Raw genomic sequence first — 23,154 nt, 5'->3', positions numbered from 1 at the left:
AACCCCACACCAGACATCCATTTATCTTCTCTGAATCTTCTCTGAATCTTCTCTGAATCTTTCCTTTCAACTATTTAATCGTTCACTATTTAGACGTTCACTACATTATTATCTCCGCACTCAGCCTTTCCACAGCCTATCTCCTGTCTCTTGAGACTGAAGTGCATATCCATCTCAGTAGTTCTCCCCTGATATTCAGCAGTGATTACAAGTTAGAAAATATCTACAGTTGTCTGATTATATCTAGAGTTGTCTGATTATCTAGAGTTGTCTGATTATCTAGAGTTGTCTGACTATATCTAGAGTTGTCTGATTATATCCTACAGTGTTATAACTCAAAGCAAAACTGTCTTAACAAAGAGTGCCTGATGTTTGCCTATCTTCGCAAAGAGTGCTTGGTGTTTGCCTGTCTTATAGCAGCAATGTTGTTTAGCGTTGTTGACCGTGCAAGTGGCAGTGTTATCCCGCACAAGCCGTTCAAGCCGTTCTTAGAATATACTAGCCCTGTTATGTGTGATGGAACTTTGGATGATAATGGTAAACCTGTCTGCGAGTACAGATATGACAAGTCAATCATAACGAATATAAATGTTGATATGATAGGTGTGAGGGATCCTGAAAATGTTTCGCCGAATGTTGCGCCGATCATAAACGGTGAAGCCAAAGTGGGTATGAAAATGAGTGAGTATATTGCACTTGTTGATAGTTATGTGGCGAAGATGAACAAGGAATGCAAAACACGGGGTGAACTATGAACTCAGTTTCTTCTCTATCATGGATCCCACTTCACCGGCCTCTTCTTTCAACATTTCTGGTCACTGTGTATCAATCTTAGGTATAGATCTTATTCCTCTAGGATGGATCTCAAGAAACATCCTGTCCCTAAATATCTACATTACGTATCTGTCCAGCCAACTGACTGAAGATCCTCGCTAGCTCCTTAAGTGACCATCGGTTGTTCTTGATACAGCTAGAAACAGAATAATGTACAGCTAGAAACAGAATAATGTATAGCTAGAAACAGAATAATGTAAATAATGTACAGCTCCAAACAGAATGTAACACCTCTAAACAGAATGTAACACCTCTAAACAGAATGTAACACCTCTAAACAGAATAATGTACAGCTACAATAATGTAGCTAGATGGTGTGTATGGAAACTACTGCGCTCCATTTTACACTTATCGCTACACTTATTGTTGAGAACCAGATACAGTGATGTATATCACTCTACCTAAATTCACTTCTTTCTTAAAATTACTTTATGAAGATTGGTCTCCGAGGATATGATAGGATGGAGTGCCGTAGGTACGGCACTCATCTATTGCCGTGAACAATCGTATGATGTCTTGACAAATGGCGTAAGGCCTTCACTTATCTTTGCCGTACGCAATCGTCTGCCATCATGACATGTGGCGTGAGTTCTTGCATTATCTCATCACCACGCTGTGTGCCCTTCCTAAAACTCTTGGGAATGCCGTATGCTACTCTCTGATGCCGTGAGGACTTCACTGCCATCATAGAAGAGGATACTAGAAATGGTAGGACTATGCCACGGCAATGCCATGGACAATTCCTAAACTGGAATCAGGAGATTCCCTATGTTCCTGATTGGAGAACAGTCTCTTTATGAAAGACTCAAGTATATAAGACCATCATCTTTTCTTCTAGGATGGATTCTTCTCTAAGGATCATCCCATCCCTAAATATCAATCCTAACTAAACGTTACTTGTCAGAAATGTCGAACCCAACTATCAACACTGAAGGAACTCGCCCTAGCTCGTCCTCAAGTGACTCAATCGGTTCTGTTATCGATTCAACAGCTAGAAAGACGGGAGTGTATAGAGCAGACGCTATATCACTTTCTATTTCACAAGCCTATCTCCTGTCTCTTGAGACTGCAGTGCATATACATCTCAGCAGTTCTCCCCTGTTTTATTCAGCAGTGATTAAAAATTAGAAAATATCTACAGTTGTCTGACTATATCTAGAGTTGTCTGACTATATCTAGAGTGTCTGATTATATCCTACAGTGTTATAACTCAAAGCAAAACTGTCTTAGCAAAAAGTGCCTTGTGAGATGTTTGCCTGTCTTATATCAGCAATGTTGATTTGTGCTGTTGGCCGTGCAAGTGCCAGTGTTATATCGAGCGAGCCGTACTTAGAATTCACTAGCCCGAGAGTCATATGTAATGAAACGCATGATTCTGGTAGCTCTGGCTGCAAGTTCTCAATCGACAACTCAATCATAACGAAGATAAATGTTGCTGCTATCAGTGAGAGAGACTTTGAAATTCTCAGCCCTGACAAGGCGCCGATCATAAACGGTGAAGTTAAAGTGGGCATGAAAATGGGTGAGTATAAAAACCTTGTTGATCGTTATGCGGCGATCCCTGTGGAGGAAAGACGGACGATGAAGACGAACAAGCAAGACAAACCACGGGGTGAAGTCTGAACTCAGTTTCTTCTCTATCATGGATCCCACTTCACCCCTCGGCCTTTATCTTTCAACATTTTTGGTCACTGTGTATGAATTGGTCACTGTGTATCAATCTTAGGTATAGATCTTATTCCTCTAGGATGGATCTCAAGCACCATCCTGTCCCTAAATATCTACTATACATATCTGTCCAGCCAACTGACTGAAGATCCTCGCTAGCCCATCCTCAAGTGACTATTGGTTCCTTTCACAGCTAGAAACAATAATGTACAGCTAGAAACAGAATAATGTACAGCTAAAAACAGAATGTAACACCTCTAAACAGAATGATGTACACCCCAAACAAAATAATGTACAGCTCCAAACAAAATAATACAGCTCCAAACAGAATAAGGTAACACCTCTAAACAGCATAAGGTAACATCTCTAAACAGAATAATGTACAGCTCCAAACAGAATGTAACATCTCCAAACAGAATAATGTACAGCTACAATAATGTAGCTAGATGGTGTGTATGGAAACTACTGCGCTCCATTTTACACTTATCGCTACACTTATCGCGCCTGCATTTCAAGCCCAACCACCATGTCTTTAGAAGAGCTCTCGTTGGGTAACGAACTCAAGGACGGATTCAAAACCACTAACAAGTGGGTCTCCAATGGAATCAACTGGCTTGCGGACATACAGGAATTCTACCGGGAAAGGGCCACCATTGAACAGGAATACTCCGCCCGCCTCAAGGAATTGTGCAAGAAGCACTTTGACAAGAAGGCCAAGAACCTGTCGCACTTGTCTGTGGGCGACGAGCCGCAAATCACGCCCGGATCGTTGGAGTCGGCGTCTGTGGTGCTTTGGACCGACGTTCTTACGCAGACAGAGGCCATAGCCACCGAAAGAGACAATTTTGCGTCGGAGCTCCAGTCGAAGATATGCCAGAACTTGGCGAGTTTGCAGGTGAAGCTGGAGAAAGTGGCCCGGCAGATCGGCGCCATCAACGAGTTTTTGGTGGCGGAGAAGAAGGCCACCGAGGACGAGGTGGCCAAGGCGAAAAAACACTACGACGGCTTGTGCCAGAAGACAGAGGCGGCTCGGCAACGGACGGAAAAGTCGCTGGGCGAAAAGTACCAGCAGAAACTCCACGAGCGAGAGGTGGACATGAACATTGGGAAAAACCACTATCTCATTCGTCTCAGCATAGCCAACCGCTTGAAAGACAAGTACTATTTCCAGGACTTGCCCGAGTTGCTAGATTACTTCCAGGACTTGAACGAGTCGCGCGTGGCCATCTTGAACAAGCTTTTGAAGAACGCAAACATCATAGAGCGCAACTTCAGCGACAAGATCAAAGAGCTTCTTTTCGAGATCGACACCACCATCGAGCAAAACAACCCAAAACTCGACACTGCGATGTTTGTCAAGCACAACGCAGCAGACTGGAAAGAGCCTCCCGACTTCCTCTTTGTTCCTTGTGATTTCTGGCACGACGACGAGTCACTCATCACAAAGGAGCCGGAACTCACAGACTTGAAGAAGACATTGAATGCCAGCCTCAATGCCTATGCGTCGGCGAAGGAACTGACTCTTTTGGCCAAACAGAGGCTTGAAGAGGCTGCAGAAGCTCGTAAAGCCAGCGGCGACTCGACCACCCTCAAGTTTGATGCAAAACTTACCGACGCCCTTTCGCTTTTGCAGAAGTTCATGAGAGAAGATTCCGCCCGGGTCAAGAGCGAGGTGGAGATCGAGGTGATCCAGAATTTCGCAGGAAACAAAGACTTGTCCTACGTGGAGACGAAGAAAGAGAAGAAGCACGGCTTTGGCTTGTTCAAGTCCAGCAAGCACGAGCAGACCCAGGAAATTGTGCATGACGGCCAGTCTATACATACAGTGGCCAGTGAGGTGACAAATAACTCGGGCCACGGCCTTGCAGGTATTTTCAGCTTGCGCAGAAATACAACCAGCGCATCAAAGAGCTCTAGTGCAGAAACTATGGCCCGGGCACTTTATCCATACGACGCCGCAGGCGACGACGAGACTTCCATAGCGCAAGGCGAAGATTTAGAGGTCTTGGAAGAAGACGATGGATCGGGCTGGACTTTGGTCAAGCTGCAGAAAGGCAATGGTCTTGTGCCTACAAGCTACATCGAAATCACAAGCAAGAAAAAGGGTCCATCCGTTCCTCCAAAGCGCGGGGCAAGAAGAGTGCGTTATCTCGAAGCGTTGTATGACTACAATGCGGAGGAAGACAACGAGTTGACTATTCGGGCCGGAGACAAGATCGCGTTGGTCCAGGAAGACACCGATGGAAGCGGATGGACGGAAGGCGAGCTCAATGGGAAAAAGGGTCTCTTCCCAACAGCATATGCGAAAGCAGTTTAGACTAGTTCTATTTCTAAAAACCGTTCTATGCATCGATCAGGGTTCGTGTGACCCAATGCATAGCGACCACAAAAATGTTTATGATGAATGTTATTGTAGAACTGAGAAGCCTTTATTGTAGAACTTAGAAGCCTTATATTGTAGAACTTAGAAGCCTTATATTGTAAGACTTCGAAGCCTTTATTGTAGAACTTAGAATCCTTTTATTGTAGAACTTAGAAGCCTTATATTGTAAGACTTCGAACTTTTTAGTGTGAAGAGGATATTTTACTCTTCGATAAGTGTTGCGCCCTCTTCTGTTATCGAGAAAGATTTCTCGAGTCTTTCAACTGATTTCAGCCTCTTTATTGCGCAAGCATTATCGTGATATCAGAACAAAAACCAGCTTCTATGGCGACTTCTTGTGGTTGAAAAATGCCAATCAACTGGAATGCGTAGTATTGCAATCCTTCTAATATTAAGCTACTATAGTTCAACACAAGTGAACGACAAACAGAATTAATGATGATACTCAGACTACGATTGGAAGGACATGATTACAAAAAAATAATTTTTAATTACCTGCTGTTGAGAAAGGTGATTCTTGATGATTGAATAAGGGTTCTTTCCCATGCTTTGTTTTCTGTAAAGATCGTGTTACAGTCATTCTACTCTACAAAGATCAAATTAAACGTTTCAAATTTAATGTCACAAACATTAAACTCTGAGAGACCAGAGATATAATCTTTGAGATCGGCCTGTTGGAACTTTTGCTGGAGAGCTGGCACCCAAACGGTATTTTTCTCATTGGCTTGACTGATTCTGTCTTTAGATTTGACAGACAAGCATAAACTCAAGTCGTGAGCACAGCCGGTCAGATATTTCTACAACTACATGTACTAGCGTAGGGGTTATTTATAAGCGATAAATACCACATTAAGTATTTGTCAATTGGTGCTAATTAGCATGACCAGTCCAAGCCACGACAAACGCCGGGCGTGGAGTAAAAACACAGATGGAATCGTATTGCAGAACATGAGGGAAAAACAGGCGAGACAAGCTTAGTAAACGTCACCTGGGATTTCAAAGACAACCTGCTTACCGGTCAACTTGTTGTACAATTGAGAGAAGGACTCGAGCTTGTAGTCGACAGCAGAAGAGTCCTTGGAGTCCAACAAAACCTTTTGGATCTTGGAGCCACCAACCAAGTATCTGACTCTCTTGCCAACAATCTCGGTAGGGAAAACCAAGTCTTCCAAGATCTTGTCGTGGACAGCAGTCAAGGTTCTGGATCTTGGTCTCTTTTGGAGCTTCTTGGACTTTCTGGCTGGCTTTGGCAAGATTCTTCTCTCAGCCAAGAAAACAACGTGTCTGTCTGGGAACTTCTTCTCCAACTCTCTGGTCAATCTGGTCTGGACCTTTCTGTAACCAGCAACAGATGGAACTGGGACGAAGATGGCCAAAGCCTTCTTACCGCCGGCAACATCGAATTCCTTGATGGACTTGAATTGCAAAGGTCTCAAGTCGGCCTTCAAGTCGGTTTGGGCTTCCAAGTCGATGAAAGCCTGGGCAACTTGCAACTCCAATTCGTTTGGGTTTTCAGACAAGATCTTGTTGGCAGCAGACATTTTGGGTGAGGACTGTCGATGGGGAAGAAAATTTTTAGAGGGAAAAAAACTTTGAGGTGAAAAAATCGCCAGTGGGGAGTGCACCTACTTCAGGGAGGCACGGGTGCAGGGCCTTGAGTCCATCTTGCGCCAAACAACAGTCGCGAGAATAGCACATGTGCAGGAATAGAACATCAAACAGCGGCTCTTTTGTAGTGCGGCGACAAGGCCGCGGCACGTGCGTCGGTGTGACTGCGAAATCAGGGTTAGGAAGAGTACCAGAGATCGAATACATAAGAGATAATGCCAGAACATGTAGGAGAATAAGATAAGAGAAAGTGACAAAATTAGCGGTAAGTAACGAAAATTGCCATCGTAAGGAAGATGACGAAAAAGAGAACGATTTGTTCGGTAATGCTCAGTATCAGATTATAGTTATCGGTCCATTCAGTCCTATGCTTCTCTAGCTTCAATTTACTGTAATTAGGATCGCCGGCGTAATGTATCGGCTCAATTGATCATTTATATTTATACAAATTATAAATATTATTAGACATCAGATGCTTTGTCAACGCCATCGAATTAATTTCTTTACTGTCTTAAGAAGATCACTAGTAGTTTTGAAATCTAGTGCAGTTATCTAGGCTTTGGTGCTTCCAATCAGGTTTAATCACAGTTTTAAAATCTAATCTAGTAATCTAGGGCTTTGGTGCTTCCAATTGGCTTAACGACAACCATAGCACTGTGCCTTGACTAAAGAGTTCACGACAGATAATCAGATGAGCACATGAACAGTGCAATGGCGTAGTCTACCCAAATTAAGTTAATACATCAGCAGAAGTATGAGATGAAATAGAGACTCTAATCTGACTGCCTTTCATAGTGGCTAACATGCATAATTAATTAGCAATACAACCAATCAACCATCAAACACAAACGGCGATGAAAAAAAAAATGCAGATACAAAAAACACCTTCATAAATCATATATCCAAGACAGCCACCCATGGTACCACATATCATGGCCAAAACAGTCGACCTGAACATTTTTAACAAATTAAGTAATGATGCGAACCTAAAAGGCAACAGAAAGGCCACAGAATGGCAATTAGCACAGCAGTTGGAATAAACTTGCCACTACCTAGACAATAGTCATATCTACCTGCTTCTACGATGTCTTTATTTTTTTTTGATTCCTATCAGTATGACTAATCTGTCAGATCAGCCGCAAAAAGGTCGCACAGTCTGCCTCTATTAGCTTGACTCTCTTTCCACATTATTATACTTCTTTCCCCCCTTCACTTAATTTACTTTCTTATTTCTTTTTCATTTTCTGATTTGCTTATCCCGTGGTTCCTTATTTCCTCTATTATTCCTTTCTTATTCCCTTTATTCCTTTCTTATTCCTTTTATTCCCCTTCTCTTCACGACCTGCACACGTCTTCCCCACATGTCCGATGCGGTCCTTCTTTCTTTCTTCCATACGCCAGACCCGTCTGTTTTCCATGACCTCGCTCGTAGAAAAAGCCAAAAGAGCCGCTGCCCACAGAGCAGTCGACGAGAACTTGTCTGCACACGCCAAAGTCGTTGGTGTCGGCTCTGGATCCACCGTGGTGTATGTCGCCGAAAGACTCGGCCAGTTGCCGCAAAAGGCGCTGTTTGTGTGTATTCCCACCGGTTTCCAGTCGAAACAGTTGATTATCGACAACGGGCTCACCTTGGGCACCATCGAACAGTTTCCCCAGATTGACATTGCCTTTGATGGAGCCGACGAGGTGGATGGGAAGTTGGGGTTGATCAAGGGAGGCGGCGCCTGCTTGTTCCAGGAGAAGTTGGTGGCCACGGCTGCAGAAAAGTTTGTTGTCGTTGCCGACTACCGCAAGGAGTCGCGTGTGTTGGGCTCGCAGTGGACGAAAGGTGTTCCGATCGAGATTGTGCCCAACTCGTATGCTAAGGTCACGCTTGACTTGAAGGCGCTAGGCGCCCGGACGGTGGTGTTGCGGCAAGGCGGCTCGGCCAAGGCCGGGCCTGTTGTGACCGACAACAACAACTTTTTGCTTGATGCCGATTTCGGCGACATTTCGGACCCAGAGGCGTTGCATGCCCAAATCAAGATGTTGGTGGGTGTGGTGGAGACTGGGCTTTTCACCGGCATGGCCACGAAGGCCTACTTTGGCCAGGAAAACGGCGAGGTGTCGGTGTGGGAAGCATGAGTTACGTACTATTTATATGAGCCAGGCAGAAAATGCAATGACTATTCAAACTGAGCTTTGGAGTAGGTTGATACTGAGACAGCTAGTGAGTGTTTTATTGAAGTGATATTGATATACTGCCATTTCTGCATGGATTGGCCTTGCAGTCAACTATTCTGATCGGTGATGTGTATCGCCATAAGGTCTGACATGAAAAATATTATGTGCACCTTTGGCCCTTACATGGAGTATTTTGGTCTTTTGAGGCTGATCGATAGAGAAGATTCACATATATTGGCGTAGATCACCTCTTTCAGAAGCAATCTGTTGGCAATTACCTCATCAATGGCTACTTGGAAGATCATTTCATTCTGGAGTTTACTTCTCCTCAGAATACATAGAAAAACAGATTTGGCCTGCTTCGTTAACTGCGATTTTTTTCTCGATTCATCCTATTCTCTCGATAACATTTGGTTTGATTGTGTGACACCACTCAGAGGCCTTAATAGTTGTTTTCTATCTGAATGTGCAGATCTTTTACTTTAGACAACGATAACTGATGGAAATGAGACACCGAAAGTCAGAGTCGCCGACTGATGAATAATTTGTTCGAGTATTTGCTCGAATTTTTGTTCGACTTTTTGTTCGAATATTTGTTCGACTATTTGTTCGACTATTTGTTCGAATAGGCGGAAATGATAAATTATGACATGCACTTATCGCACCTGAGAAATGTGTCAAGAGGTCTCTGGGTCTAAGCTCAACTAACCCCAACATTCAGGTTGTTTACATTGTCAACAATGAATATTATCAGTTTCAAAATTGGTCTTTATCATCATATTAGATCTCATATATGATTTAATCAAGTGGATTCTAGAATGATTGTTGAATAGTGTACTAAGCCTTCATACACTCCATCAGTGCCTCCTGCTCTTTATCTTATCACGTCATCTCCCTTCTTCAACGCATGTCTCTAAAAGAATCCATAGAAGGACTTTTGGGGCTGAAAGAATCTAATTGTGGCCCAAAGCATTCCTATTCTGAACATGAACGCATGCCTTTAGACGTGAGATTTCGAATATGGTACACTGACAAGTATGAAAACATTCCTCAACGGCCAGTCCGCTTTTCTTTCAATATGAATGCGTCTGTGGAAGAAGCTGGTAGCTATGCTTTCCAAAAGTGCTTCGATAAGGTTCCTGAAGAAATGGGCATTTCTATAACAAAAGGTTTCGGTCTGTTGTCAGACATACGTGATACGAACGAGAAACTTAGAAACCTCTTCCAAGAGGGAGAAACTTTGGTTCTATCAGACGTTCTGGACTATAGCAAAATGATCAAGGAACGTGATATTCGTTTTTTGACGCACATGCTCTCTGGTTTAGTGGGGTTGGTAGCCCTAATCATCATAATTTACACAGTTGTCCCTTGGTTTACATCGAAGTCAGACAACAAAGGGAAGTCTCAACAGTTCAAGAATAACCGTAAAAAGCGGCACTAGTTCCTAAGCTAGCTTTCCATTAGAAGACACCAAGCTTTCTGTTCTGTGATACTTCAGTCCCGAAGTCCGAATTCAAGAATAGAACTAATTAATTGCCAGCTATAGAATGATCCTTTAATGTATCAATTCACCTTGATTCGTTACTGTTGCTTCTGTAGAGATCTTGGAATACATATGACTGATCACAAGGACAAAACGACACTTACGTAAGTGCTACATCACATTCTATTCCAGTCGCTGAATCCACATAAATAAAGCACACAAGGAGCACATAGTAGCACAAATCTCCTCGTTAGGATCATCCTACAGGCCGGAAGTCTAGCTCTAATATTAACTTGAACATACTTACGGAGGCAATGCCCCAAGTCAGAAGAAGTGAAATTGGTCGGCCCAGCACAGCTACTAGAGCGCTCTGAGTTCTTGGGTGCTCTGAGTTCTTGGGTGCTCTGGAGTTGGACTGTTTACTTGGAGTGGCTGGAGATCCAGTTCAACGTCTCGGCAAGTCCCGTGCCCTCGGGTGCAATGGTTGGAATGACCGACCACGTGTGTTCGCCACTAAGCGAGTTCATATCGAAGCGAGTGATCAACTCCTTGGGCTTGATGGCGCCGCTGACATCTTGTTTGTTGGCCAACACAATCAACAAGCAGTTGGTCAACTCCTTGTCGCTAATGACACGCATCAACTCGTTTTTCGACTCGTCCAACCGCGCCCAATCCGACGAGTCCACCACGTAGATCAAGGCGTTGGTGCCGGTGAAGTAGTGGCGCCACAAGGGTCTGATTCTCTCTTGTCCACCGCAATCCCACACGGCAAACGACACGTTCTTGTGTTTGACGGTTTCCACGTTGAAGCCGACCGTGGGCACCGTTTTCGATGTTTTCCCAAGCTTGAGCTTGTACAAAATGGTGGTTTTGCCTGCGTTGTCGAGGCCCAACATCAAGATTCTCATCTCTCTGTTCTTGAAAAGACGTGACTGTGCGTTAGTAGGACACAAGGCAGAAGGGAAAAAGGCCGTCTACATACGACTAAGTGACCCATGGTGATTTTCTAGGTTGAAGGAGCGGACGTTCTTTGGTAGACACAGTGGTGTTCCAGTGGGGGACAAGTGGTGGTTTTTTTTACCAGACGCTATGCGTAGACGATAGAAAGGCGCCTGCACAACTTTACGTCTCTGCGCATGAGACCAGACGTGGCATGTTCGGGAAACGAGAAGAGGAGGGAAAAAAACGAAAAAAAAAAAAAAGTTGTTTCCCGCTGCTGTGGGCGGATTCGATTTGTTTGTGTTCTTTTTTTCACTTGATTCGTTGATGTTTTGTGTGCTTTTGCTGTCGTTTCAGCCTTGGCCCGGCCTCTCTATGCAAGCACATGCAAGCTTTTAGACTCCACGCGATATTTCCCCTTTGGCGCATTTTAGTCTTTCGGGCGCCGCGCCGTCGCATTGGAAAATAGCCCAGAAAATATCGCCTCGAAGGAAAAAGTGAAGGACCAGAGACCGTCCCATGTAGATGCAAAGCCAATGTAGAAAGTCCATTGAAAAAGACTTATAATCAAAACGAGAAATGAAAGGTGGACTCACGTATATTGAAGGTTATCTAAGAACCACCGTGCAGACTATCTGGGAATACGTTAGAGAAATCAGACCAGTAAAGTGTTTGAGATTTACTCAAATTTTTCAGCTTCGATAGTCGGGTCACTATTTATTAAAAATCAGAGCTCGATAGTCGGGTCACTTGCGATTTATTAAAAGCCAGAGCTACAGTCGGGTCACTTACTATTTTATAGCCATAGTTGGAATAACAGGATCAATCTTAGATAAGGTCTATTGAGATGCACTAAAAGAGAATGAGTGATGCTTATAATGATATCCTCTTTATGACCCAGTAGCTCAACCCTTTCAAATGAATGAGAAAGCTTTAGTAGCCTTAGTGAAAACCGTAAACGTTTACCTGAGTTTATCTTCAGAAACTCTTCTTGACGTTCAAAGACAGCTTGTTGAGGTTTTAATACGATTTTTGAGCATGCAATTTATTAACAATACACCACTGAAAGTTACATTCACAGCACATGGCTTCTCAGTCTCGTAGTAATACAGTGTTTAGTGTAGTCACCCGAATGTCGTTGAAGATTTACAGTACAATAAATTTGACCATTTTCGTCCACGGTATAGCCCTTCTATTTCTGTTATACCACTCCTGAATGTCAGTCTATGATTTGTCTATTTGCCGGCCCGTTGCATCGCCTCGTATCGTCCAATGATGCGTTCCAAAGAGAGGCGAACGTCGCCCTTGCTAAAGTGCTCCAAGTTGTAGTACTTTGGTGCCAACTCCACTAACCATTCCGGACGAACGTTGGTTACTGTACGGATGTAGTTCTTCGAGGTGAGAACAAACTCGTTGTAGATGACCCACTCGTTTTCCTTGGCCAACACCGTCAGCGGATGGATCAACACGTCCTGGTTGTCCTTCACGGTCAAAAAGCCCTTGTTGCCGCTCTTTTTCTTGGCCACTTGCATGAAAAAGCCCGCAGTAAGCGCCTTGCGGATGTTGTCCCAGTAGGATGGGTTTTCGTATGGCGTTGAGTTCAACTCCAAGTCATGGCGTTCCATGAGACGGCGCAACTGTGATCTGACGTTTTTCGCCGACTGGAGCGACCGGTACGACAAAAAGTTGTCTCGACACCACTGGTGCAAACCAACATTGTATGCGTCATCCGAGTTGAAGGCTTCGTACACATTAAGCAAGGTCAAGTGGTCGCCATCAGGGTGGGCAAAGGACATTTTGATCTCGTCGGCTCTCTTTCTGGCGGCCGCAGGACGCACGAAAACGTTAGGAACAGACAAAAGCGCCACGATCGACAAGATTTCTTCCGAGCAGTGGAATGCTGGGGATCCGATCAACATCACCGCTAACATAGGGTCCAACGGGAACTGGGACGCAAGACGGCCCAACGCAGTCAATTCACCTTCGTCGGAAAGACACTGCAAGTAATTCAATTCCTCGAGCGCACGCATCATCGTTTCTGGAGCTGGAGGATCCATGAAATCGAAGTGCACCAAGTCGTCCACGCCTAACTTCTTGAGCTCCAAAACCGTCGAGGCCAAGTTGCTCCGCAAGATTTCCGGATACAGCTGCTCGATCAACTCTTTCTTGAACGCTTCTTCCGTGTAGAGGCGGAAACACTTACCGGGCCGCGTACGACCGGCTCTACCAGCTCTTTGTTGCGCCGAAGCTTTGGAAATGGGCGACACAAGCAAAGACTCCACCCTGATTCTTGGGTTGTACACCTTTTGCTTCGAGAAGCCTGGGTCCACCACATACACAATTCCGTCGATGGTCAAGGACGTTTCGGCAATGTTGGTCGACACAATGACTTTTCTGCCTGGCCGTCCTCCGGGTCTGGTGTTGACAGGAGCAGGCTCGAAGATCTTCTGCTGCTGGTGTGGGGGCAAAGATCCGTACAACGGATACACCTTCAAGGGCCCGCTGCCCTGCTCGCGGATCAACTCGTCTCCCTCCAACTGGATTTTGCGGCAGGCGTCCTCGATTTCTTCTTCTCCAGTAAGGAACAACAAAACGTCACCTTCCTCTTCCGTCGCATGGATCTGCAAAACCGTGCGGATGGCCGCGTCCAAGTAGTCCTTCTGGTACTCCGGAGTGTAGTAGATTTCGACCGGGTGGGTTCTTCCAGGCACGGCAAGAAGAGGGGCGTCGTTGAAGTACTTCTGGAACTTTTCCGCATCCAAGGTGGCCGACATGATGATGAGCTTCAAGTCTGGTCTGCGCGTGGTCACCTGCTTGAGAAGACCCATCAAGATGTCTGTGGCCAACGTTCTCTCGTGGGCCTCATCCAAGATGATACATGAGTACTTGGCCAAGTTGTGGTCCTCCATGGCTTCACGCAACAACATACCGTCGGTCATGTACTTCAACACGGTTTTGGACGACGTTTTGTTCTCGAAACGGATCGAGTAACCCACCTCCTCGCCCAACTCCACATCCATCTCGTCTGCAACTCTTTTGGCCACAGACATAGCTGCCACTCTTCTTGGCTGTGTACACGCAACCTGGTTGCCGTGCAAGTGGGGCATGTCGTCGTAAAGAACAAACTGCGGGATCTGCGTTGTCTTACCGGAACCGGTTTCACCGACAAACACCATGATCTGTGTGCTCTGGAAAATGCGCAAAAACTCGTCTCTCTGGGCGTGAACGGGCAAGTCTCTTCTGACACGCAAGATGTCGCAGTACTTCTGCGAGAACTCGCGGCCTGTGAACGGGTTGATCTTGCCGCTTTCCAACTTCTGGGCGATTTCCGCCGTGGTTTTGTGTCTTTGGACGCCTTGGAACTCGCCATTGTCGTGGAAGTCCAAATGGCCCGAAGAGTCCGGGTGCGGGTGTTTTTTCAAGGATTCCTCGGCTGCCTCGGCCACTTTCTCTGCCTCGGAGTCCATGAGCTTTTGTTTTTTGTACTTCTTTTTATCTTCTTTGGACATGGTGGGAAGAAAAGTGTTGATAGTCATCGCAGTTATCTCAGGTCAGGTACAGGACCGATGAGATCAGACCCACTGTCAGAATCGGAAAGGGTGAAGATAAAACATGATGATTCGTATGTCATTGTCTTGTTTGTCTTGTTTGTATTTTTTCGTTTCTCTTTGCTTTGTTTCTCTTTTCTCTTTTCATCTTTTTTCTTCTTTCTTTATTTTTTTTTTCTTTTTCTTCTACTTTTGTCAGACGCTGTTATTTGAGCACACAGAATGCGAATAATATCTGAAAAGGCAGAGCAAGAAAGTAGCCGAAAAAATACCGGTTGACTTCATCATAAAGTGAAATTTTCATACGAGTGTTTGTCGAAGCGTAGTCTCTACTACGTATTTTTTGGATAAAAACTATTCGACAAGGCAATGGCCAAAGAGGGAATGCCAATTAAGTGGCTTGGGGCAATTATTTGCAGGGTCATAGTTGATGGGAAATGGTTTTGGTTTCTATGGTTGAGATGCTTACATGCGGAAGCAGAGATGTACTAAGTTTCTTTATGGTGCTATGACGGAAGACAGGCTTATAGGAAAGCCGAGGTTTATTACATAGCTCATGTACACATTTCTAGAAACGTTTGAGTTGAAGATAGTTATCTCCGGGAAACCTACACAATCTTGATTAATCCACAGCACCTGAGGCCCGTAGTTCGCCAAAACTTCCACAATTGCAATAGCAAAAACTTTGTCACTTAAATACAATTAGAACTGACCATTCTAGCCTGATACGAAAGTATCAATGACCGGATTTACTTTCTGGTAATGAGATACACGAGCCAGTAGCGAAATCTTAAGCACTACCATCGAATAGGCTCCTGTTCTTCTATTTTCTGTGTGATGGCCTTAATCACACACTAATGTGAATGCCAAGAATCCTGAAGGAAAGGTTTGATTGAAATTGTCTCGTTTGTGCCTTTCATGTTAGGCTTTTCGCTATTTCGTTTTTCTACCGCCTGGCATTGCATAATTTCTACAGTCAAATAGTCTTCATGTACATGCATGCATGCGAAGATGCCCACGAAACCGAAAGCAAAACTTTGCATAACGTCGAATGAAAATTGAGAAAATGGAATAAAAACATCGAATCAAAGTATTGACAAAATATCGTACTCAAAGTTTGAATGCGCTTTCATCCAACCTAAAATCTCGGCTCTTCTCTCTGAGTCATGTTCTCATTATTGCTCTGCTGTTCGCATCATGTGCAATCTACTGCTTTTCTGTCTGTTTTCTACTGTGTGTAATTTTCCCGAGTCTCTCGTTTTTCCATCTCCGTTTCTCTCTTCAAAAATTTCCCTTTCTCTAAATTCCTCGAATTTATAGTCTTCTCCACTTCTGCCATCGTCTCGCTTCTCCACTTGCTTTTTCAGTCCGCCACATTGTCCCCGCGAAATCAAATTTGCACCAGCAAATCGTCTTGTCTATATTCACGACTTTTCGACTTTCGCTTTCGCTTTTGCTTTCGTGCCCCTTCCCATGACGCTAAGAAACCGTGTCTTCGAGGCGGTGGCCGTAACCGGGTCTGCGCTAAAAATCGCCCAAGAAACGGCTCGCGTGGTGCAAAAAGACGCGGTTTCAGCCTGGAATCGCTCTTTTCTCCAGAGCCAGCTTGCCCGCTGTGACGAAAGCTCGCCCATGTGGACGCAGCTCCACGTCAAGTCCCACGAAGCTCGCGAGACGTCTTCGAAAACGCCAAAGAGCCAGCACAAAAAGACCTCGGCCCGCTCCAAAAGACACTTTTCGACATGGGCCGTGGCCCGCCAGCAGAAAACCAACGGGCCAGAAACTGCCATCAAGCCTCGGGTTGTCGGCACTGCAGCAAAGCCAGCCGTCACTTTGTCGCAGAGCGAGGTCCCAGCTACAAGATTGGCTCGTATTTTCCACTACGGCACCTTGGCCGCTGGAGTTGGGCTCAGTGCCGCTTCGCAGGGACTCAAGCACTATGCGTCGGGCTCGAAAAACATCCTGGTCAAGTCGTTGCTCTTGAGCCCGGCCAACATCGAGCGCATGGCGAAGAAATTCTCCAAAATGCGTGGTGCGGCTTTGAAAGTGGGCCAGATGTTGTCCTTCCAGGACCAGTCCATATTGCCCGTCGAGATCCAGCAGATTTTGCTTCGCGTGCAGAACCTGGCCCATTACATGCCTCCGGGCCAGTTGCACCGTGTTTTGACCCGTGAATTGGGCGCCGACTGGCGCAAAAAGTACTTTGCTTCCTTCACAGACATTCCTTTCGCTGCCGCTTCGATCGGACAAGTGCATGACGCCGTCACAGAAGACTTGACGCCCGTGGTGGTCAAGGTGCAATACCCAGGCGTGGTGGACTCCATCGACCTGGACTTGAATAACCTCTTGCTCCTCTTGACTGCGTCTTCCATGTTGCCAGCAGGCTTGTTTTTGGACAAGACCATCGCCAATGCGCGGGTCGAGTTGAAGTGGGAGTGTGACTACATCCGCGAGGCACAGAACTTGATTCGGTTCCGGGACTTGTTGAAAGATGACCCTGTGTTCACTGTTCCGCGTGTTCTCCACCAAATGTGCGGCGAACACGTTCTTACGATGGAAAAAATGGAGGGAACTGAGATCGTCAAGGGCAACTGGGACCAGGAAACGAAAAACTGGATAGCCACCCATATCATGCGCCTCTGTTTGACCGAGCTCAAGAAGTTCCGCTTCATGCAAACCGACCCCAACTGGGCTAACTTCTTGTACAACGAGCGCACACACAAGATCGAATTGCTCGACTTTGGTGCCGCTCGCGACTTTAGCGACGCATTTGTTGAGGATTACTGTGCTGTTTTGCGTGGTTCCGTCAACAGAGACAGGAAAGTTGTTGAAGAGTACTCGCGCAAATTGGGCTACTTGACCGGGTTGGAAAGCCCCCAAATGACAAAAGCGCACGTCGACTCGGTGATGGTTTTGGGCGAAGCTTTCTGCCCGCAGCCGGATGGAGCGCCTTTTGATTTTGGACAACAGACAATCACCGACCGAGTGCGTGAGAACATTGGTCTCATGTTGAACGAGCGCTTGGCACCGCCACCGGAAGAGACGTACTCATTGCATCGGAAATTGAGCGGTGTGTACTTGTTGTGTGCCAAGTTGAAGGCAAAGGTGCCATGTGCACAGCTTTTCGAAGAGATTATGGGCCATTGAGATTACGACTTATGATGTACATATTATGAACTAGGCTTGAAGACCCGCACAGCCTAATAACTCGGCTGTTATAGCGGTCTTAATATACAGAATGTTTGAACGAGACTGGTCCAGAACCAGAGTTCCAGAACCAAAGTTCCAGGGTCCACAACCGTATGAGAATGTCACGAGGAGACTATTGAGTAGATTTATTCTAGGGGTCTGACTTAATTCAGCCCTTCAATGAGTGAAAGAGCAAAATCGCCAATCTCCAGGGTCCTAGAGTTGTTCGGATCGATTCCACAAGGTACATGGGAGGATCGTTGTGATGAGTGGTTGAAAAAGGGTGCCGAAATTTACGGTAAGGACGCCCCGATCAAATTAACACATCTCTACCAGCGAGTTTTTATCGAGTCGATGAACAACGTATTGGTTCGGATGAAACTCTACGAATTACCACCTCCAGCGACTGTCGGCGAATTGGTTGCCGAAGCAAGATATATCGTGGACAAATTGAGAATTCCCAAAGAGAATCTAGTGAAAAGACCTTATTTTCTTATGCCTCCTGAAGACTCGACAACTCACAGAAGACGCAGAAACCAAAGAAAACGAAGAAACAGGTCGTATCACAGGAAAAGTAACCGGAACCCTAAAAACGTTTGATCAAGAACAGCTGGATTTCCATCGAACTTAACTGTTCAAGAGGAAAAGTCACAACTTCACCAAATGCAATCAGAGCAGGTGAATCTTTGTTCCATACTTGACCTTGACGGGATGCTTTATTATTGTTAAGGCAAATGAATCAAATATTTTTGTTGTAGACGTTTGGGCCAGCCAAGCTTGCTTTTTCTTACACCTGATAAGCTGGGTAAATGGAATCGGCGGAAATTAGCACCTGCTCTCACTATCCATGTTTTTCATAGTTTATGCCGCAACGATTGATATTCTTTGTTCATAGCTTTGTACTATGGACTGTTTCGTTTCTTCCATTGTAGTATCTTATGAACCATTCCCTCGATAATATATTGCAAGGAGAAACATAAGGAGTTGAAAAACTGGCAGAAGGCAAAAAGAAGACGTAGTAACTCACTTATTTCCGTTGTGACTGATAATTCGTGCCATCCAAGACATTCGCAACTTTTACCTCTAGTCTCACCTCTCTTCTAAACTACTACACTCTTTCTTCTACTGAAATTCTATTAATGGCTCTACTAATAATTCAGTTACTAATATTCTCCTTTGGTTCGGCTCACCGGTAATTCTACTTCTACCTACTTCACTATCACTACTTCACTATCACTACTTCACATCACTACTTCACATCACTACTTCACATCACTACTTCACATCACTACTTCACTATCACTACTTTACGCTTCTACCATCACTTCATCACTGCCACTTTCATCTATTTATTCTTATTCTTCTACCTTCTCCTTTCTATTTCCAAAACTCTCCAGAAGTGTCTAATTCTTCGAAACCCAATAATCTACGGGACTCCATCGTCTATGACCTGCACAATCCAACCTGCTTATCTTGCTATAGCCGTGCTAGCCTACTCTACTTCGTCAATCCAAAACCTCTTATCTCCGCCAGGTCCAACAGAAAAAGAAAGAGCATCCATAAACAGAGCCATCCATGATTCCCGGCCGGTCGCCTTCACGAATGTCGGGCCAGCGAAAGTTCCTGGGCGCCATAGCAGAACTGCTGCCCAACACCACGGCCGAGTTTGAAGAAGACGACAGCGACATTGCCGTTACCTTTGCGGGCAAGGGGCGCAGAACGGCGCAGATGCTAGCCAAACACAACTCGGTCATCTTGGCCGAGAGCGGGCAGAAAGTCCACCGGTCCAACTCTTTCTTCAACTCGGAATTCGAGAGCTTCAACGACGACTCTTTCCACGACTCGGAGTACCTGGAAAGCAACATCAGTTTGCCCATGTTGGAGCACAACCGCCAGCTCCAGCGCGTTCCTCACCGCCTTCGAAAGTTGCGCCTCAGTATAGCCAAGCTTTGGCGCTCGACAATGTTCCAGAACGTGCTCAAATGCTCGTTGGCGTACTTGGTGGCGTCCATGGGCGTCTACTGGGGGCCCTTCAATCGTTTCTTGGGCAACACAGACTCCAAGCACGTCGTGGCAACTACAGCAGTGTACTTCCACCCGGCACGAACCAAAGGGTCGATGCACCAGCTGCTTTTGTTTGTGCTTTTATCTTTGGCGTACAGTTTCGTTGTTTCGTTGGTGTGCCGCTCTGTTTCGACATACTTCTTCACCCACGGGCTCGACGAGACAAGCTATGTCATCGACTTGGTCATCAGCTCCATTGGGCTCGGAGTCATTGCGTTCATGAAGCAAAAGGTGAATCGCCAGACCTTCAACACCGCGTGTTCTCTTGCTTCGATTTCGCTAGCCACATGTATCGTGAAAGAGGGCTCGTTGAACTCTCAAGTCATTCCAATGGGCAGACTTCTTTCGACTGCCCATGTGGTTGTAGTGGGCTCGCTTATTCCTGTGGCCATATGCTATTTGGTATGGCCCAAGAGTGCAGTGACTGCGCTTCGAACGTCTTTGAACGACTCCTTTAACATCATGTCGTCGCTCTTGTCCATCACAACCCACCGGTTTTTGAACGGCGACAAGGTATCCGCTAAAGATGCCGAGATATTCTCTCTTCTTCGAAAGAAAACCACAGATCTCAAAGGCAGCCTCGAAGAAGCCATGTACGAGCTTTATCTTGTGGGAAAAGAAGAGGAGTTCGCAACATACTCGGCCATTGTGGACGCCACGGTTTCGTTGCTGGAACACTTGCAGGCTTTGCGTTCCTCATGCGAAATGCAATGGCAACTTTTGCATGCAAAAGGTCTGGAATCAGGCTCCTCCAGTGTCCCCAGTGACCCAAACGAACAGCAGAACAACTCGATGAAGCAGAACAACCCCGAAACCGAATCGACTCATAGCTTTTCCAGCTATCATTCAGATTTGATCCGCCTCTCTCAATCAATGGAAGACATGAGCAGTAGCCACCCGATCGATACGTCCTTGCTTGAGACAAGTGACATGGACTACAATGCAATGTACCTGACGCAATTATTTGATTTGTTTGTGTATTATTTGGCTCCGTCCATCAAATCTTTTGTTTTCACCGTCAAGGAGGTGTTGAGCGCCGTGCCTTTTGAAAAAAAATTGATTGAGGAGACAGAACACCATAATTTCTTTGCCAAGTCCTCAAACTATAGACTTTCATTGACCAAAGCGATTGAGCTTTTCGAAAACAAACAGGACCGCTCGTTCGACAAGCTATATTCTCAGGACATTTTCAAACCTAACAACAGCAACTTCAAAACTGATCAAGAAGAAGTCACGGCATGTTGTGGGAACTTTTCCTTTTTGTTGGCTTTATACGGAAAACTGCTTATCCACTTCATGGAGCTCACAGAGCATTTTGAACTTGTTTCCAAGTCCAGTCCTCGATCTTGGAAATGGTGTAAGCTCTGGAAGAAAAGAAGCCACCCAGAAAACTCTGCAATAAACTCCTCATTCGTGGATGCGCTTCAGGAGCTCAAATTGCAACTCAAACCAAAGTCATTGGACGCTGTAACTGAAAGAACCAGTCTCCTTCCCAACACGCAACAAATTGATCGTTATCGACTTCGTCTTTGGAAGTCGCTCAGTTTTCTTCGCCGCACAGATATCCAGTTTGGACTTCGAGTGGGTGTTGGTGCCTTTTGCATCTCTATTTTCGCTTTCATTCCCCAGACAAAGGATATTTTTGAAACTTGGAGATTGGAGTGGACGCTCGTCATCTACTGTATCATGATGAATAAGTCACTAGGGGGAACTACTATGACAGTTAAATGGAGAATAATGGGAACCTTCTTGGGAGCTTTCACCGCGTACGTTATTTGGAAGATTTTTGATGGAAACGGCGTGGCCCTTGCCATAACTGGCTTTTTGGTTTCGCTTCCGTGTTTCTACATCATCATATATTGGAAAAAGAATAACGCATACGGCCGTTTTATTCTCTTGACTTATAACTTGACTGCGTTATACTCGTATAGCATGGCCCAGAAAGACTCCGAAGATGGGTACGAAGGAGGCGACTCGCCTATCGTTGGCGAGATTGCATTCCACAGATTTGTGTCTGTTTCTATTGGTATAGTGTGGGCACTATCTGTGGCCACATTTTTCTTACCCAACAGCGCCAGAGCAAGACTAAAATCGGGACTTACAGTCTTGTGGCTCCGCATGGGCGTTATTTGGAACAGCGATCCTTTGGACTATCGCGAGACCAGAGAAGGAAGCAACTTTGTGGGGATCAAAGATTTCAAAAACACCAGAAACTTGCTTGTGGAATGCCAGACGCTTCTTAAGCAGGCGCCAGTCGAATTTCGGTTGAAAGGCAGTTTCCCCAAGGCCATCTACGAGAAGCTATTGGCCAGTACTTCGGCAATTCTAGATGCGTTTCTGAATTTCCAACTTATGGTGGAGGTGGACTCGAAAATGGACCCGACAGAAGAGTACGTTTTGGAATACATATCGAACGAACGAAGCGAGCTCGAGCACCGGATCTTTTTGATCTTTTACATGGTTGCCAGTGCATTGGCGTTGGGATTCCCATTGCCTTCGAAACCTGCTTCAACAGAACACGCCAAGATGCGTATGCTTCTCAAACTTAGTGAAATGAGATCAAAACACACTCGTGAGCAAATGCATTTGACGAATGAAGACTACGTTTTGCTTTACTCTTACATTTTAGTCAGCACGACAATCACCACGGAGCTTGACAAGATTATAGAGCTTATAAAGGAGCTTCTTGGCGACATTTCCGAAGACATTTTCTCGTTGGTGTGAGAGGAATGGAAATATCACAGGATTTTGGGAGCCACATCGTCAAGTACAGAATATTCATTCCGCCGACCACATAAGGTTCCAAGAGGCTATACAGGCAAACCAAAGAGAAAATTATCCAAGCGACAAATTTGTTGGTTTCTTTTGAGTCAGAGGCAATTGTTGGTAATTACCCGACACCTTTAATGGTAGAAAAGATATTGGACATGGTGCCATGGTTTGTATAGATCAAAAGTTCGTCATTGAGAGGATAGGTAATTAAGAAGATCGTTCAATAGTTCTCAAGACAAAGAAAAACACACATCAGTCCTTGGCATAAACTTTTTTTATAATTTACTTTCCTTTTCTAGATATTCAGACCAGTGTACAAATGGTCGATTAGATAAATATTCTCAACCATTATATAACACTGCGACTCACATAGTTAGAATTGTAGACTTGGCCACTACCAGAACCATCCGTGGCCAAAACTACCGCATGGTTCCTACTATTTGACTTTTCCATATGAAAATTCTCATTCTTTAGTCTGTCCACACTCGTTCTCCATTTTGTAA

At 45.2% G+C, this 23,154-nt stretch overlaps 10 protein-coding genes across 10 annotated transcripts; 7 read left to right on the top strand and 3 right to left on the bottom strand. All coding sequences in view use genetic code 12, as the record gives it.

Annotated features, from left to right (window-relative positions):
• Nucleotides 1-2,106: 2,106 nt before the first annotated feature.
• FOB63_005011 (uncharacterized protein) lies at nt 2,107-2,457 on the top strand (the record flags this gene model as incomplete). Its single annotated transcript, XM_066102450.1, has 1 exon — nt 2,107-2,457. One exon carries the CDS (start codon nt 2,107-2,109, stop codon nt 2,455-2,457), a length of 351 nt encoding a protein of 116 aa, XP_065958216.1.
• A 571-nt stretch (nt 2,458-3,028) lies between these two features.
• On the top strand, nt 3,029-4,819 carry BZZ1 (Bzz1p; the record flags this gene model as incomplete). The annotated part of the gene is made up of 1 exon (XM_002617308.1): nt 3,029-4,819. The coding sequence occupies one exon, from the start codon at nt 3,029-3,031 to the stop codon at nt 4,817-4,819; it is 1,791 nt and encodes a 596-aa protein (XP_002617354.1).
• Nucleotides 4,820-5,859: 1,040 nt separating this feature from the next.
• On the bottom strand, nt 5,860-6,426 carry RPS7A (40S ribosomal protein eS7; the record flags this gene model as incomplete). The annotated part of the gene is made up of 1 exon (XM_002617309.1): nt 5,860-6,426. One exon carries the CDS (start codon nt 6,424-6,426, stop codon nt 5,860-5,862), a length of 567 nt encoding a protein of 188 aa, XP_002617355.1.
• A 1,435-nt stretch (nt 6,427-7,861) lies between these two features.
• On the top strand, nt 7,862-8,617 carry RKI1 (ribose-5-phosphate isomerase; the record flags this gene model as incomplete). Its single annotated transcript, XM_002617310.1, has 1 exon — nt 7,862-8,617. The coding sequence occupies one exon, from the start codon at nt 7,862-7,864 to the stop codon at nt 8,615-8,617; it is 756 nt and encodes a 251-aa protein (XP_002617356.1).
• A 946-nt stretch (nt 8,618-9,563) lies between these two features.
• Nucleotides 9,564-10,097, top strand: FOB63_005007 (uncharacterized protein; the record flags this gene model as incomplete). Its single annotated transcript, XM_002617311.1, has 1 exon — nt 9,564-10,097. One exon carries the CDS (start codon nt 9,564-9,566, stop codon nt 10,095-10,097), a length of 534 nt encoding a protein of 177 aa, XP_002617357.1.
• A 461-nt stretch (nt 10,098-10,558) lies between these two features.
• ARF3 (Arf3p) lies at nt 10,559-11,136 on the bottom strand (the record flags this gene model as incomplete). The annotated part of the gene is made up of 2 exons (XM_002617312.2): nt 10,559-11,071; nt 11,122-11,136. 2 exons carry the CDS (start codon nt 11,134-11,136, stop codon nt 10,559-10,561), a joined length of 528 nt encoding a protein of 175 aa, XP_002617358.2.
• A 1,177-nt stretch (nt 11,137-12,313) lies between these two features.
• PRP43 (DEAH-box ATP-dependent RNA helicase) lies at nt 12,314-14,614 on the bottom strand (the record flags this gene model as incomplete). Its single annotated transcript, XM_002617313.1, has 1 exon — nt 12,314-14,614. The coding sequence occupies one exon, from the start codon at nt 14,612-14,614 to the stop codon at nt 12,314-12,316; it is 2,301 nt and encodes a 766-aa protein (XP_002617359.1).
• A 1,485-nt stretch (nt 14,615-16,099) lies between these two features.
• Nucleotides 16,100-17,773, top strand: ABC1 (protein kinase; the record flags this gene model as incomplete). The annotated part of the gene is made up of 1 exon (XM_002617314.1): nt 16,100-17,773. One exon carries the CDS (start codon nt 16,100-16,102, stop codon nt 17,771-17,773), a length of 1,674 nt encoding a protein of 557 aa, XP_002617360.1.
• A 222-nt stretch (nt 17,774-17,995) lies between these two features.
• FOB63_005003 (uncharacterized protein) lies at nt 17,996-18,415 on the top strand (the record flags this gene model as incomplete). Its single annotated transcript, XM_066102449.1, has 1 exon — nt 17,996-18,415. The coding sequence occupies one exon, from the start codon at nt 17,996-17,998 to the stop codon at nt 18,413-18,415; it is 420 nt and encodes a 139-aa protein (XP_065958215.1).
• Nucleotides 18,416-19,390: 975 nt separating this feature from the next.
• FOB63_005002 (uncharacterized protein) lies at nt 19,391-22,603 on the top strand (the record flags this gene model as incomplete). The annotated part of the gene is made up of 1 exon (XM_002617315.2): nt 19,391-22,603. The coding sequence occupies one exon, from the start codon at nt 19,391-19,393 to the stop codon at nt 22,601-22,603; it is 3,213 nt and encodes a 1,070-aa protein (XP_002617361.2).
• Between the last annotated feature and the right edge of the window lie 551 nt (nt 22,604-23,154).

The sequence above is a fragment of the Clavispora lusitaniae genome (assembly GCF_014636115.1).
Source record: "Clavispora lusitaniae strain FDAARGOS_655 chromosome Unknown tig00002663_pilon, whole genome shotgun sequence".
Taxonomy (NCBI): domain Eukaryota; kingdom Fungi; phylum Ascomycota; class Pichiomycetes; order Serinales; family Metschnikowiaceae; genus Clavispora; species Clavispora lusitaniae.
The sequence above is the reverse complement of the archived record's forward strand: the minus strand, read 5'-3'. Positions and strand labels throughout refer to the sequence as shown.